Here is a 17,007-nt window from a genome sequence, read left to right on the forward strand (position 1 = left end):
TGCGCTGCCGTTTCCTGCTGCAGACTGCGATCATATATGTTCCATGTGAACTAAATTCCATGTGAACAAGAAAAGGGGCAAGGAGCATGCCATCGAGAACGGCATATAGCCACCCGTCTCACGCGAAAACGACATCGGGCACATTTTCTTATTCCGATAGCAGCATATCTTCGTCCGGACTGTCGCACAGTGCATTTGCAGCTATCGCCGCCAAACCTATTGTGATAAGCATCTTCACCTATCTATTTTACAGCAGGTGGTGCGTAGTACCATTGGTAGCGTACCGCATGCGATAATCCAAATGTGCCCCCAATCTCTGATGCAAGTGGCCTGGTGGTCATCTTGTTTCGCTTCGGCAGCATCCGGCATCGCCCATCAGCGTGGTATCCTTTCGGTTTCCCATCGCCCTCTTAAAACACCACACAACAGGAAAACAAAATGTGTTTCGGGCTGCCGGAGCACCACCAGCTCGACGTGCATCGACGTCTCATGCCGCCATGATCCGCATGACGCTTTGCATTGCATAGATGTCAACAATAGTTGAGTCTATCACATGTTTTAGTTACTTTAGTATGTTCTTTCTCGAGTTTTTTTCAATACGTACGAACTAGGTTCTACTCTATTCATTGCTACTGTTGTCAATAACTCTTGGAAGACAGTAGCCATGCTACATTCATAGTAAAAACTTGTAGCATTCTCATTTTCTGACACAATCAGGGTGTTACGAAACGGTATAGCCTATAAAAGCCAATTTTGTCACCAGAAACAAATACCTGCTCCAATACAAATGACCCATAATTGAATTTCTGCATCATATACGATAAAGCAATTGATGCTTGCCTCACAGAATCACTTGAATGTATTTTTCATTCAGAACATCACAAGAAGCTGACAAACAGCAAACAAACAGTGTGATATTTTCGGTAAGCACACTTCAAGTGCGTAAATTGTGAAAATAACCTGTTTATTTAACTTTCTGCATGTACTGTAAGAAGCTTCCGCCATAAGTTTTTCTAGAAATAATACACCTCACAAATAATTTCCACGATCACAGTCACTACGTATTTCATTGCCCCAGGACACAGATTCCAAGTAATTATGTAGGATTTTGTTTTTTAATTTTATTTTGTTTGAAGAAGTTGTTCCATGTGTATCATATGTGATATACCAAGTAGTAAGGGGTCAAGGAGACACTAAAATGAATTGCACTTTTTATGTGTGTTTTATGTAGGTCTTACTGTACTGCTTTGCAAAAACCTCAGGCTTTAATTAATTAAATTTCCAAAATGCAGAAAAATAGATGACCAGCAAATCCATTGGAGCTGATGTGAAGTGCTACAAGTCATAAACAAGAAGAAAAGGGATTAACCGAGGGGCCCAATTTTTGTTAGTCATATCATAAGAAGCCAACAAACACTGACACCAAAGACAACATAGGGAAAATTACTTGTGCTTAATAAATGAAATAAAGAAAGCGAAGGTTGTGGGATTGTTCCCCACCTGCGGCAAGTTGTTTTTTCATCCACTTTCATTTCCATTAATTTATCGTTTCTTTATTTCATTCATTAAGCACAAGTAATTTCCTCTATGTTGTTCTTGGTGTCAGTGTTTGTTGGCTTCTTAAGTCATAAGTCAGTAATATGTATGTCGGTTGTCGATGCCTTCATATTTCTGGTGACCGCCCTGAAATTCAACACAGTAGCATTTCATTCTGTTTTTACAAAACAGGTACAAGGACAAATGACAGAATAAACATTGGCTTGCACAAATTGGGCCCAGGCATGCTTGTTCCTTTGTTTCTTTATGTCTACATTGCACTGCATCGTTTCCCTTTTTTTTTTTTTTGGACAAAGGGACTATGGTTTTTTGGACAAAGGGACTATTCTGTCCACAGCAGTGGACAGAATAAAAATCGTGAGTATGTGGCCACATGAACCATGAGCTACATCGTGTGTCAATCATCATGAGCATAATCTACGCACAAAAGGCAAACTTTTCTTTAGGGCAGCCATGAAAAAATTGAGGTAACCAATATAAACCTCTACCTTACCTTGTTGACTGAGCTTATGCAAGACTTCAGCATAGTTCTGCAGCAGCTGGGCACTGTCAGAGTTGTGGACCGTCAGCAAAACAAGTTCAGTAGCATAACCAGCACAGACTGACTTGGAAAGTCGCATGTCAAAATCTCTGTCCCCTGAAAAGAACAGCAAAAATGGGAAAACAATTAAAATTAAAAAAGAAAAAGCCAGCAAAATCAAAAAGAGGTCATAGTTAAGAAGATGAAAAAATCCCCTAGCAAGCAATTCAGATGTAGGCATACTGGAACAAGGGAGAAAGTAACACGGTTTCTACCACCATCAAAATCCTTGAACAGAAAAGAGTGCAATTTGACAGAACTTCAGACATTTCCAAGTCTAGACACAATGAACAGCATGCCAAGCTGGGATCAGATGTGATAGCACAGCGGTATTAGATCACAGCAGAGTTGACTGTTGGGCTAGTTGGTCGACCATATTTGAAGTAGTAGCTTGGCGCGAATAAAACCACGGACACAAGGAAGACAGACAAGGACAAGCGCTACTCACAACTGTTTAACGGAAGGAAGGACAGTGCATATATATATATCCTCTTGTCACGCATTCGCCTACCAAGCAGAAGAGAAGCCAGTACATGCACATCAAAGGTGGTTGCGCAAGAAGTTAAATTCGGCATCCAGTATTGTGATAGAAGGCTCACTCACACATCTATCTCCATTCTTGATAAAGAAGGCCTCAAAAGCGAGCCTGGAATAGGCGTTGCCGCTCCTGCCAAGAATAGTTGTCGCAGAAAATCGAGCGTCGCAACCACACGCGGTAACATGAGCCACCAAATGTGCGCCCTTATCCTCTTTTTTCTTTAGTTTTTGCGCATGTTCCCTTAAACGGTCATTCACACAACGCTCAGTTTGACCAATGTAGAGCTGCCCACAAGGGTGCAAGGGAATTGCATAAACTACCCCTCTGGAGCACTCAACAAAGGGCTTCTCATGCCTCGTGCGGCGTGATAGTGCATATATATGCACTATCCTTCCTTCCATTAAACAGTTGTGAGTAGTGCTTGTTCTTGTCTGTCTTCCTTGTGTCCGTGGTTTTATTCGCGCTAAGCTACCACTTCAAATAGATCGCAGCAGATTAAACAAAATTTTGCTAGCAGCTAGAAAACATTTCTTGAAGCAGACACTGCACTTGTTACTTACCTGTACTTTTTAGAAATGGTATCAAGGCATCCAAGTTTCGATCCATGGCCAAAACATCAACTACTGCTGCCCGACCAACATCTGAGAAAATTATTGTGTACAGGTCATGCAAGCAAGACACCACGTCAGCATCGTCAAGCTCCTTCTTCAGGCTTCCTGTAAAGTGAAAAATAAACAAAAACAGGAATGATAATTCCACATGCAGCAGGTACAAACTCGCTTTCATCGTCTCTAACATACATGCACCTATAAACATAATTGTAACCTAGATCCTGCATACTTTGCAAAAAAATTTTTTTTTAATTTAACATCGTCTTTACTTTGGCATTTTGTGCAAAGCAATGCTGAAAATCCATTTGGTTTCTTGTTCTATGAATGAACACTGCTAGTACTAAGCGCTGTGAGCATCTCTACGGCAAATATAGTATTTACTCGAATCAAATGCACCCTCTATTGTAACGAGTCCAAATTTTCACGACCAGAAGTGAAAAATGAAATTCTCTCGAACGTAACACATAGTTCGATTTTCATACTTTTAAGAAATCATATATATGCAATGCCCTTCATTATCTACTTACCAGTTTTTCATGGTAAGAGTTATAGCAATGTGTTCTAACACTGAAAAAAACATCTACTGCACACAAGCTGAAGTGGACCGGACGTCACTCATCCTCACTGTCGTACACAACCTTAACGCTATCAACAGCACTAGAGAATCTTGTCTTCGGCACCGTCTAAGGCATTTCAGATATGGCATTTCTTAAACACTTTGCAGACCATGGCAGCCCAATTAACTTCCAAAGTGGGCATAAAGTTCCTGCAGCTACTACACCTGGCTCCCTAGTCTGAACACTGTCCAACTTTTGTCCTGGATGAAGACACGTACCCCGGCTGCACTGCGAAAGTCGAGTGGCCTTTGCCACTGCGAGCGCTAATTGGTCACAAGATTATAAAAATTGCAGCTTCCTCAAGGCTTCTGTGCAAAATAGAAACAGGATTTGCTGAGTCAGTCACTAAATAAAAGCTTGCTGAGGTAGTAAGCATTTGTTTATTGCTTTCTTGGTACTCTGGATAATTCGACATTTGGTTGATTCAAACATTTTTTTTTCAGTCCCGTGAAATCCAAATTAACGAGGTTTTACTGTAAAAAATTTTCAGGCTCAGAGTGGCCTAGGGGCTTTTTTAAAGAAAACTGCTCACAGAATGGCATTCAGCTGACAGAAAAGAAGAGAAAAGTCCTGTGCTAGCTTTAGTGTCACTGGAGCATCTCCCTGCCCACAAGGCGTACGTGCGTGATCTCAGAATGAGTACTAAGTTCAGTTCACCTTGCGTCTTGGTGCAGCAGCACAAAAAGCACAAAGCAGCCTACAAATGTCACTTGCACATGATGCTTGAATGCCGTCTCCCCCTTGGATTGTGTCATATGAGCTGCCAGCAGCACAGCTATGTCCACCTTCAGGACAGGGCACAATCTTCAAATATACAATAGGCTCTAGCATGTTTAGGGCTGTTTTAAAACTATAAAGTGCAACAACTATTTAGTCATATAGTTAAATTTTAAATTGGTGACAAATACTGTATTTACTTACATAATGCACATACTTTTTTTCACTAAAAATGGATGCAAAGTTGGGGGTAAGTTCATTATACAAGCAAAATTTGGAGTGATTTCGTTTCCTGCGGCCACCCTAACATACCATGCACTAAGAGTGTGCCTAATAGCAACCAATGAATTAAACATAGATGTAAGTAATGGGAACAAGTCGAGTTGTTTATTTCCTCACCTTGAAAACACTTATTCAAAATTAGAATGTGTATAGAAGGAAGCTGCACTTCTAGCCGCCTTTTCATTTCAACTTCAATAATAGAATCATCCCATAACAGGTGGTCCTCAGTGGTGGCAAGCAAGGTTGAGATCAAAAATCATCCTCCACATATCTAGGATCCACATGTACATTTCCATCAGTGGCTTCTTAACCTTGCCTCCTGATGTCCTCCGATCGCCCTTGGACATAACAGTTTGCATGCAGCCTTTGAATGTTGTACTTAAGGGGGGACCTGGTTCTTGGAGACAAAAATATTGCTTAAAAATTAATTTTTCATTTCTGTTATTTTTCTAATTTACATATCATGACACACCTGCTGTAGAAAAAAAAAACCTATCTTAAAATGATGGGTCATTAACGAAGAAAAAGCCCTGTTTTTATTCTACGAAATGCTCAGTTTTGCCCATGAAAGTGCTGAAAATGACCCACTTTGCCGTTCACCATTCTAACATTGTTTGTCGTAGTGACACCATACTGGTCTTGTTTGAAAGACCATCTTTTCAGCACTGCTTTTTTGCCAAAAACGCTTGTTTTCTGCCAAATTTTTCACACCCACGAGAATAAAATGATTTTCTCACATGGTGATTAGTTTTCCCCACTTTTCTAAAGTAACTCTTTTTGGCCATCGGCAATTTTCCAAGAGGCTTAGTTACTCTCCTAATCATCTGATTTTAATAACTCTTTTTTTATCTAATAGCTAGGCTTCCAAAGAGTGCAGTAAGCTTTTAATACCATGTTACTGTGGCCTGAAATATTCTGGAATTCTTAGGAATTAAAAAAGAAAAATAATTCATATACCAAGTTACAACTTCGAACTTTCATAAGATTGGATAAAATAGAGGTAGAAACATAAAACAATGCTTACTGCACTCCTTGAGTGAATACTCAAGGAGTGCAGGAATATATTGATGCAACTTTTAGCTTGCTTACTGTAAAACATTTCTTGCCAGTCGGAGGCAAATAAACTGCTTCCGTTAACTTAGGGCAATGTTGCGTTCTCTTGCATGTGCAGCCCTCGGTGCCCCTCTTCTGTGACCTGAGCGCACACACAGTGATGCGCTAGATCACACAAAGTAACAGCTGACACGGTTTGCTAAGCCTGAACCCGCGATGGTCAGTACTCCTGCAAGATGCCAGAAACCCATAATGGTCACCATGAGCACAACAGTTACCTCTTGTTTCTCCATGCCCATCATCCTTATTAGCACACTCCATGTGCCCTTCAACTGAACTGTCGTGCTCCGTGACATGCCAAACTTCAGCAGTGCTTGATTCACATTCCCAATCTGAGAGAGCATGAAGTTCTTGTCTTGCCGTATTGTTATCACGAACCAGTGAATGTCCATAATTTTTTCTTGTAACGGGACGCATCCTTTTGTGAAATTATGAACTGCTATCTTTAAGTCGCTTATGATAATGCTAGCTGGGGTGAAGGCCACCGCTAATGCTATTGCTGAATCCTCTGGAACTTCAGGGTTGTCCGTTTTCACGGTTCCGCCCGCTAGGAGTTCTCCGTCCCCGTCTACCGCTACGGCAGCCACCCCTTTGCATTTTCTATATTTCGTGGCGTCAACGTAGGCCATGCCCTCTACATCATGGTATTTTCACTTAATGTGGTGCACCCTTGCCTCTCGTCGCTCCTTGAGGTGCTCCCGGTGCATGTTCTTTGGCAGTGGAAGAATTTTCAAGTTCTTTCTCGCCAGAGGCACTCAAAATTATAAATAATACCAGCAACCATAATCGCAGAACGATCCAAATTATTTGGGTGGACGCGCACTCCTCTCCCCCCGGCAAGGAGGCGGCCCACAATGTAGCTTGAGGACTTGCTCGCCGAGCAAGTGAGCCAGCCCAGCTGAGAACGAGGGGAGACCACAAGGTCAGCTACAAAGAAATCCCTGATTACTGTCGGCTGGGAAGGGCCCAGTACCTACCAGCTCAACCAGAGCTAACCAAGAAACAGGTGGTAGGCTGGCGCCTCCTGCAAACAAACATGTATCCTAACCCAGTGGTCTGCAGCAAATTCTATACAGGGCAATACAATGAACAATGTAAATTATGTATGGCCAGGGTGGATCTGCCACATATCCTGTGGGCATGCTTGAAGGTGGCTCCTTTCGAGGGCTGCAAAATTCAAAACTGGCAGCAGTGGGAGTCCCTGCTGCTCAGCTCAGACCAGCGAGACTAGGTCTGGGCCGTCCAGTTAGCTGAAGCAGCCGCTGAGACCCAGGGGATCTCAGCCGTCTGCTAGGCGAAGGGAGGCTGCATCTGCCCTCGTGACTGCTGGCATCAATAAAAGCCAACTCTCTCTCTTGTACACGGGAGGCACCCCCTGACACCTCGTCATCCTCCTTCAAAGGGAAAGCCCATGCCACTGCAAGAAGTGTGTTGTCAAGCCACTGTTCACCATGAAGCTTTCAGCTGCGATGTCCTGTTTCCTTGCGAGTCAGCGAGCTATGTCATTTCAAGTGATACAGCACAGCAGTCACTACAGACTACAGTGCAGTCTATTTATAACAATATCAAGAACGAAAAATCTGATGTTTATAACCGATCATCGCTATATCTAGACTGCCATAAAAAAACATCTGCCGAACATACCTTTGTAGCTCCAACACCAAATTTGCTACTTGCGCTAAAACTAGACGTTGTATAAAGTAGACTGTGAAAAATCAAATGTTTATTTATAGCTTTTAACAGCATATCATAGCATAACTGCTATGATCCTGTTTTGCAGGGCACCTTTGTTTTATTCCCTTGTGACATGTGCTTGGTTCCTTTCTGCATTCTTTAGGCTTTTGAAACATTGGGAACATCAACTAACCCTCTCATACACACTTATGGTGCTCAGTAAATCCCCCTCTGTAAGCCCTACCTTTTTGTCCAGTAAAGATAGCCAGCAACATGGCCATTATAACACCGTGAAATGATACTGAAGCCTTCATATGCTTTGTAGTTTCGCTATTAACAAATAAGGACAATTGCCCCGGCTGTTTCAAAAAGGAAGAGCTGAGACTGCTAGTCAAGCTTCTGCAGAAGGCCAATCTAGAATTAATTGCACACTTTTGGGCGAGTGAAAACTCCACACGTAAGAGAAACCCACCGTAGGCAAAATGTGAAGTTGCACTTCATATTAGTTGTAACAGAATAATACACAGATTGCATACTCTTTTGAATGTGCCAATGTTTGAGGCATCGTTAAAACAGTGTAAATGCGGCAGAGGAAATTTCGACAACATGAAAAAAGTTCCTGTCTTTTCTCTGCTGCTGTCATTTTAAGATTATGTAGCCATGTCGACAAAAATGCAAATTTTGTGTTGTTTGATTTGAGAAGTGCAAGAAGTAATGGAGACAGGTTTTGACAATACTTCCCATCGAAGTTTTATTTTTTGAGGCTACACAATGTGCCAAATATAGCCAAATATAACCAAAAGTAAAAGTTCCATCTTCATCTAATTCGGTGCCTGGCATTTCTCACGGAAGAGTTCCTATAGAAAGCTTTCATAACATGCTGAAAAGCTGTCAATCAAATTAGGATATTTTATGCCCGGTAAGGAAAAAGTTAACACAACTGGTCAAAAATAAACTATAAAAAATGAAATGATAATAGCAAATCATCCAACACAGAAAATTTGTCCTACAGAAGTTCAATACTGAAACATTACATGCTCTCTGGGGCAGATATGGAACAAAACAAGACATCACAGGCATTTTGCCAACCTTGCTATGTTGCATGAGCACTTGGCTCCAGAACTACAAAATTTGAAGTACCTTCAAAAGCAACAGAAGTAACATGCAACTCACCTCTGGTGTGGAACGCAAGGAGAGAGTCTATGTGTTTCAGTGCTTGCAGGTGGTACACTAAATGGATGCCAACCTGATGACAAACACTGTCTTCTAGGCCCTCCATTCCCGATTCATCCTGAATGATGCAAGAATAACATTAGGGGAAAACAACTTTGGTCCTTGCAGGGTGCCATACATAAAGAGCAATCCTCATTGTAAGAAAAGGCATTTCTTAAACAGAGACGCACCTCAAACCACTTTTAATGGCGACAGCCATCCCAAAGATCACTAAATGCCACTTAGCCAGAAGTTTGTCATGTGTGGTCTCAAGAAACATTGCAAAAAAATACTCAGTTCCAAAAAAATGCTTGTTTCTGAGCAAGGTTCAAACTCATGACTACTCATTGGAAGCCAGGTTTTCTAATCACTGCATCCCCATAGTTCTAATGAAGTGATCGAATAAAGGGAGCATGTTATGCAACTTGACACATGCAGTGAGGCAATTAGATGCACCATTTTGCATTAGCTTTGCAAAGCGTTCCTTTTCTGCCCTTTCATAGTGAAAAAGGAACAAAAGCTTCATAGCTACAGAATCCTTGCCAGGCACTTTTTAATACTGGGCTTTAATTACAATGTAACTTATGCTCTTTGTTTATTTTGTCCTTCATGTCCACTGAGGTGTTCCAGTGAAAATAACCTGTGTGGGTTTGCCAAAAGGACGAGATATAGTGCAGCAGTACCATTTCATTAGACAGCCACCTGCCTCTGCTTGTCATAAATTTTGTCCATGAAATGATGCTTGAAAATCATAAAGTATAATTTTTTGCTTGCTACAAAGGCTCCAGTGCATTCATGTGATGCACATAACACCCAATTACTTTTTTATAAAACAAGAGGCTAGCTACAGTCGATCCCTGATATATAAAACTCGGATATGTTGAATTATTGTCTATACCTAACTGTAAACTGTAGTTGTAAACTCCTCTTGAAAATCTAATGCAAAAGTATAGCGATGTATTACGCTTACATTGAACTCCCACTCACTGCCACATTCAATATACCGAATGCTGCATTGTGCCATGGTGTGCTGCACCCCTGCAAGAAGTGCACTTCTAGCAGAAGCACTATCATTTTTACGCCATTGGAAATATTTAATGCTGACAAATTTGAAATGGCTCTGTTTAGGCAGATGCTGTCAAACAAGAGATTGAATGTGATGGGCAGTACATGCCATGGAGAAAAAATTTCTAGGTTGCCCTCAGTTTTGCTCGCTGTGCATATGGATGGCTCATGTAAACTGTGGCCATTCATTATCAGCAAGAGCCGCTAATGCTTCAAGGACACAAAAGGCCTCCTGCTCCGATACGCATTCCACACAAGAAAGCGTGGATGATATTTTATCTTTAGTCTGAGTGGCTCTAGCTATGGGATGCCAAACTGCTCAAGCAACCACGGATATCCATCGCTTTCTGCACTACTTTATTTTTTGAATAAACGTTTTGATATACATATATATATATATATATATTAGCCTGTAATGTCCCCTAGCTATACATAAACGGGCATGCCTAGGACATAAGTTAGGACGTGGATCAATGTCCTAATATGAAAAAAATATAGTTCGAAATTCTAGGGTTCATAACTCATTTTACATTTTCAGGTTTCTACACTCTATTCAACACATAATATGAGTTATTTTTGCAAGGCAAAATGAGTCGCTGACACATCCTCATAACTTAAGACAACAGTTATGCAGATTTTAATATTTGGGCAACTGTAGTATGATGCGTAACAGATTCAAAGGCTATGCTTTCACTGGCTACATGAATGATTACAGAAGCAAAAAATACACCCTATACAGCATGTAGTGGCAGACAATCTCTAAGGCTATGCTTTTCCTATAATTTTAGTATTTGAATTCAGCAGAAGTGATTTCGAGAGCCGGAAACATGTCACAGACGATTGGTTTGTGGACACCACTTATTCACAAAACAAGTACTTATTTCATTGCCAAATTTTGTATATAATAAAAGTGTTTCAATAAAACTATTGATACTTGTGTTCACATGTCAGAAAGCCTTAGCAGCGCATGCTGTTCGACAACAGTGTATGTGACAGTGTCCTGCAGCAATCCAATCCAATCTAAGTTACAGCCATCGTTCTATGATTTTAATGGCGGCAAAGCATCGGTGCCGTGTAAGTTCGTTTGCCATCTTCACAGCCTGCCTGGAGGCACCTGCTCAGCTATTGAGGGATGAACACTACATCTATCTCTATTTGCGTCACTAGAATCTCTGAACATGTTTTATTTACAGGTGACATAAGCCCTGAAGTGAGGGGAAAGCCATACACGCCAAAAAAAAGTGTCACTGCAAACAAAGGCCATATTTGAGGATTTCAGATCTCACGCCTGCAGCTAGCAGTCAGTGGTTGGAAAAATTGAAAATCCAGAATGGTGAATTGGTGCATGTATGCCGCACACATTTGCTCGCATGTGTTGTCGTCCTATCCGTGCGAACGTTTGTGCGCCTTGCGAAGATTGCCGCTGTACACAGGCAACACCAGAAGTTAATGCCAATCATTGTAGCATGACTCGAACACCAATCTCGGGCTCAGCAGCAGACAGACAGAGAGACAAAGAACTTTCATTTTGGTCCTGAGAAGACGACGAGTGTCCCCTGTTAGGGGGCAGCGTCTATATGCTTTAGCCACTCACTAGCAGTCAGTAATAAAGACTCTTACAGCATTAAATTGAATGTATTTATGTTTAAACAGATAAAAATCATTCACTATTTTGCTGTCACTAAGTGCAAGTACTGGCTATAGTGTAATAAAGAAACATTTGTTGTGGCAATGTCCGCATCTATATATGTACATATGTGTGCCTATTTCCGTCTCGATATATGGCTCTTGTAGCCAAAGCACTAAAAGTGCGTAGTTTCAAGTGTCATGCACTTAATTCTTTCACTACTAAGCTTCTGAATTAAAAAAAAAATGCTCCTTGTATGCATAATAGTAAATTTTATTATTGTTAAACAATACATGAATTCCTCGAACTAGCAGAAATGGCAGTGCTTTCTGTGTTAAAGCTTTCCATCCCAAAGAGTTTACAGGTGCGTCACATTTTAATGTTTTTCATACCTTTGAAAATGCTTTCTATTTCTGATATGCTGTACATAATATTGTTTGAATGATATCTTACATTATTATATGTAGATTGTTGTTTATGTCTGAGTCACAGTCGTGTCTGTATTAAATAATCTTGTTTAATCAGTGGAAAACGAGACAAAGAACGGCAAAGACGGTGCGACGAAGACAGTGTTTGTCTTTTTTTGCCGTCCTTTGTCTAGCCCGTTGTAATAACTTACTGTGTTAGGTAAGCCTAGATGCATACACATCCACTATGCAATTTGCTGTCTTTTTGTGGTTTCCGCCACACTTTTATGCTTGCCTGCGAGCTTTCTTTCTTTTCTTTATTCTAAAGCACACACTTCTAATGAATCCTCGTAAGGTTTGACAGTACAAAAAAGTTAAATAAATATGATAATCACATGAAATCTCACGTAGTTGTATTATCTTTCCCACATTTGTTAGACTGTTTAACATGCTGAAAGGATTTTCTACTTTTGTTTTTTATGTCTTTGTGCTGTTCTAACTTCAGTCATGATATCCAGATCGGCAAATTTTCTTTTTATCAGCATCTAGATTTATTGCTATGAAAAGTATAGTATTGTAGTAAGTATAGTAGTATGAAAAGTTTGGCAGTAAAAGATTTACTGTATTTGGAAGCTGGCATGGACCCTTCTTTTTTTTTTTTTAATTTATTTGCAGCAAAGCGGCGGCAGTGCAGTGCAAGTTCCCATTTTTCACGATCTCAGGAAACTGTCCAACACACGGATAAGCTTTAGATAGGCATACTATATATTTAATATAATTGATACATCGAATGATTTTGCGATCCCCTTTGGGTTCAATATATACACCATTAACTGCATTATGTTAACAAAAACCAGCAATGTTGCTCCAAAGTACTTACCGTAATTATCTGAATCTAGGGTGATAGTTTTTTTTTTTCAAATAACCGCATACAAAACTCTAGGGTCGGCTTAGATTCGAGGATGTTAAAAAACTCGCCAGTTTGTAACTGAAAATGATAAATATAGTGCATAGCTAGTGCTATCTAGAAAAGCCATTATTGGAGCTGCTACCAACTGGGCCAGTAAACAAGTGAAGTACACGAGCGATGTCGTCGCTTTGACCTGTGTTGTATCGGAGCTGGTTTTTTATTCTATGGTATGGGTGTGCGGCGTGGCATTATCGTAATGGTACCAAACAGACAATGCCACTATAGTGCCGCTTTCAAACGAAAAGTTGTGCTAGCTTTAGAGGCATAGTAAGCCAGGAGAAACCTCAGCGTCGATGAGAAAAACTTCTGTCTTTAGAAGGGGCAACGAAAGATGGTTTTGCATGTGCCGCAACGAGGAGATGACAGCGATAAGGAAGATAAGTGCGCAATAACAGAGAGGAGCTCTTCATCGAGATCGCGCCGTGTTTCGTCGCATGCGATGCCGCACTCTCTGCGCCTGCATGGGTACGTGGATGTGAGCTTGCGCATGTCCGCAAGCGTACATGTGGTCTGGCTAGCGGCAGTAACAATGTAGAATGAACTCGGCATGTTGATATTAAATAAATGCTGTTATCATTTTGTGAATGCTGCCTTCACCTTTTTTGTTCAGCCTACATTTGAGGTAAGTTTTTTTTATTTTTTCTGGCTTCAGACCTTCAAGGGTTGGCTTATAATCGGGGCCGGCTTAGATTCGAGTAAATAATGCATTTCTCACATTACTTAGAGCTCCTTTGACACCCCCTGCTTTTACTGAAGCACTTTTACTTTTGAAGCACTTTTTATTGAAGCAATTTAATCCTGTGCTTAATTTCTGCCAGGCACAATATTACAGAGGAAGTTGCTTTATTTTTATTCCATACAACCACCTCAAAAATCTAAATGAAGCAAACCTTTATATAAGATTCCCAACAAGAGCTTTGTACTATTAGCATGCCACAACACTGCATAGCGAATATACTTCTAAAAAATATGTCTCGCTATTTACCTTCTAAAGGATATGAAGTTCATCGCAAATTTAGCCCCATTTATAATTATTTCTAATTTCCATGTCTTCATCACCAGTGGCTACATGTGGTTGTCATTAAAAATTGAGCCCCTACGTCTCCCTGATCCTTCTCGTCCATGTCTTGCTACTTGTGCTACTAACTCACTAATAACAATACGCAAGCAGTGTGCCTCTTTTATCGTATTTACTCGCATAATGAACATACTTTTTTTCGCGAAAAATATGCGTAAAGTTTGGATGTGCGTTCATTATGCAGGGTAAAATTTCGAGTGATTTTTTTTTTCTGTGGCCGCCTCTAAAAAAGTCAATTTTCAAAAAAATCAACCACCGATTGCGATAGCAAATGTGTAGACAGCTACACGAAGTAAGGATAGTAGTTTTATCAGCCGTATAAACTTGCAAACATTCGCTTCAATGCAAACTAACGTAGGACGCACAAACGTATGAGCTGCCATCGACTCAGCCCCCGACACAGATGTGCAGTTGCTGCCAGAGTAAAACGCCGCCCTCCCCCCCCCTCCCCCCCGCGCAATGCGTGCAATGGAAGACGGCGTGCTTCATTCCCGCTTTCCTCCATTGTACATGGGAGATTGAGCAGCGATAGTCGGCACACCTCTGGCACAGTTGTGCAATACGCAGTTGCTGCCAGAGTACAAAGCCGCCACCCCTCCTGGGGCCTTTTGCATGATGAAAGATGGCGCGCGAGATTGAGTCGTGATCATCGGCTTTCCACGCGCGCTTTCACTCACACCTACACCACGCAGCGCGTGGCAACGACGAGGATGAGGATGGCAAAACTGCGCCTGGAGCATCCATATAATTGCTATTGCAATAAAAGAAGGGGACACAGTACGATTTGGCAACCAACACAACATTGGACCCAATCGCACCAGCCGGACGCTATATCAGATGCCGAATCGTACCGTGTGTCTCCTACTTCACGGCAGCAAGTTCAGGTTGCTATCATTATGCAAGACAGAGAAAAAACACTTCTTGACTGGAAAAATTGGGGCTGCATTCATTATGCAAGTGCGTTGATTATGCAAGTAAATACGGTATGTATGTTTTTTTTTTTTGGCATTTTCATCATATTCACTGACAATTTTGTAGCCCAACGCTATGACTAAATTAAGATTACAAACAAGTGATTCAATAAAATGCAAAAGCACACTATTTGAGAAAACAAAAGCATGGTGACACTAATTCTAGGGCACCGACTTGGCTACCCAACCCATGTACCATTCTCAGATACTACTTACTATATTCCCTACCCCAGTGTGTCTTTCTTATCAAGCTACATGCAAAGCTAAACTATAAAATTGTAGTTTTGATGACATGCCAAATGTCAATAAAACTGCACCTATTTATGAGTGTCCATGCATTACCTGGGATAACTGCAATGGCTGGTTGTCGCTGAACTATGACTGAACACTCACTTGCAACAAAGCTCGGTGGAGGCAGTTGGTTGCCTCATGATCGGAAAGCAAAAACAGCATGCCAGGACATGTTTTGAGGAGCTCTGCAAGCAGCTCACGCAGTGCTGATGTAATGCCAGTATGTGTTGAGGACAAAGGAGATGATGCCAACACACAAAGCATTTCCAACAGGTGACTAAAAAGAAAGAACAATGGATACCACCACAATGAGACAAATACCAACAAATCATTTCATCTTTGTGTCTGCATGAAAGTGCAAAAGCTAAGACAATGGACCAGCAACAAGATAACCCCTCAACAGGAAAAAGGTAGTTAATGTTTCACTGCACACAAACCTGGCTCTGTTAGCTTATCTGACATTTGAAAAGGAGCATTTACACTCTTTAAAATTTGCTTTTTCCAGTCATTTTGTAAATGTAGGATAATGGTACCACTGATAACAACAAAGATAACATTCCCAATATGGTTCATGGCAGAAGGAATTGCAACTTTCAGCCCAAAAACACATTTAGAGTTTCTAGCAGTTTAAGGTTCCTCCACTATTCAAGAAGGTGCCAGCAAAATTCCAGCCACAGATGTGCAGTAATAATACAGGGGTTTGTATATTTATGTTGGCTGGTGGCACCTTGGATAAAAGCCAAGTGCCCATGACTACCATTTTGCAAGTGCATTTACGGCACATAGAAAAAGCTTAGCATGGCATGGCTACCATATTCTAAAGTTTATTTCCCTTACTTTATATATATATATATATATACAGGGTCCTGAATATTTGGCTCCGCGTGTCCAAAAAAAGATTTCGCACTCACCGCTGCACTGTTCTTGTTCAAATTTTGCAGAAAAATCGCATTTCGGCGTTGACTTCGTTTAGTATAACACTTGGCATAGTTAATTGCCTGGTTTCTAAGAAAAAAGTGGAAATTTACCTGAGCTTATGGGGACGCGAGTTGCTGCCGCAACGGCGCAAGCATAAACTTGTGTCACCACCTGTCGTCATCTACAGAAAGCAGCGTTTCAGAGCGGGCAGTCACCTGTTCCAGGAGCGCATGTTGTTCCAGGAGCGGCAGCCCTCCCTGTAATGCTGCTTTCTGTAAATGACGGCATGCGGCGACACAAGTCTGTGCCAGGGCTGGCTTTCCAAACGAAATTTTTACCATAGATGAAAAGTTTCTCATTTTTGCCTTAAAAAACAGGCGACTAATCGTTCCAAGTTTATACTAAACGAAGTCGATGCCAAAATGTGATCCTTCTGCAAAATTTAAGCAAGAATAGTGCAGCGGTGAGTGCAAAATCTTTTTTTTAACACGCACAGCCAAATGTTCAGGACTGTGTGTGCATGTGCATGTGCGTGTGTGTGTGTCCGCGTGTGTGCGCTATTAGTGCACGCAGTGTGCCATGATTACAATTTATCACCAACTTGAAACTGTTTTCAACACCATTTTCAGCACATGTTGAATCATTCTTTTCTAACTCTCAATTCGGATATCGGGCTCATCTATCTGCCAAAGATGTGCTTTTACAATTGTGGGAGGAAGTCATAGGACCTCCGTCGTCCACCCAAACGAGAGCACTCGTTTGACCTAAAAGGGGAATTC

At 41.2% G+C, this 17,007-nt stretch overlaps 1 protein-coding gene across 8 annotated transcripts in view; it reads right to left on the minus strand.

Moving 5' to 3' along the window:
• The window catches only part of vir (VIR_N domain-containing protein), a 353,139-nt gene that overhangs the window by 199,738 nt on the left and 136,394 nt on the right, over window positions 1–17,007 (minus strand). For all 8 annotated transcript variants that reach the window (XM_055062055.2, XM_055062056.2, XM_055062054.2 and 5 more), the window contains 4 exons: window positions 15,413–15,587; window positions 8,863–8,980; window positions 3,236–3,391; window positions 2,051–2,194 (listed from right to left, as the gene is read on the minus strand). In XM_055062055.2, coding sequence (XP_054918030.1) covers window positions 2,051–2,194; window positions 3,236–3,391; window positions 8,863–8,980; window positions 15,413–15,587 — 593 coding nt within the window. The remainder of the gene's footprint in view (window positions 1–2,050; window positions 2,195–3,235; window positions 3,392–8,862; window positions 8,981–15,412; window positions 15,588–17,007) is intronic.

Source organism: Dermacentor andersoni, chromosome 1, assembly GCF_023375885.2.
Source record: "Dermacentor andersoni chromosome 1, qqDerAnde1_hic_scaffold, whole genome shotgun sequence".
Taxonomy (NCBI): Eukaryota; Metazoa; Arthropoda; class Arachnida; order Ixodida; family Ixodidae; genus Dermacentor; species Dermacentor andersoni.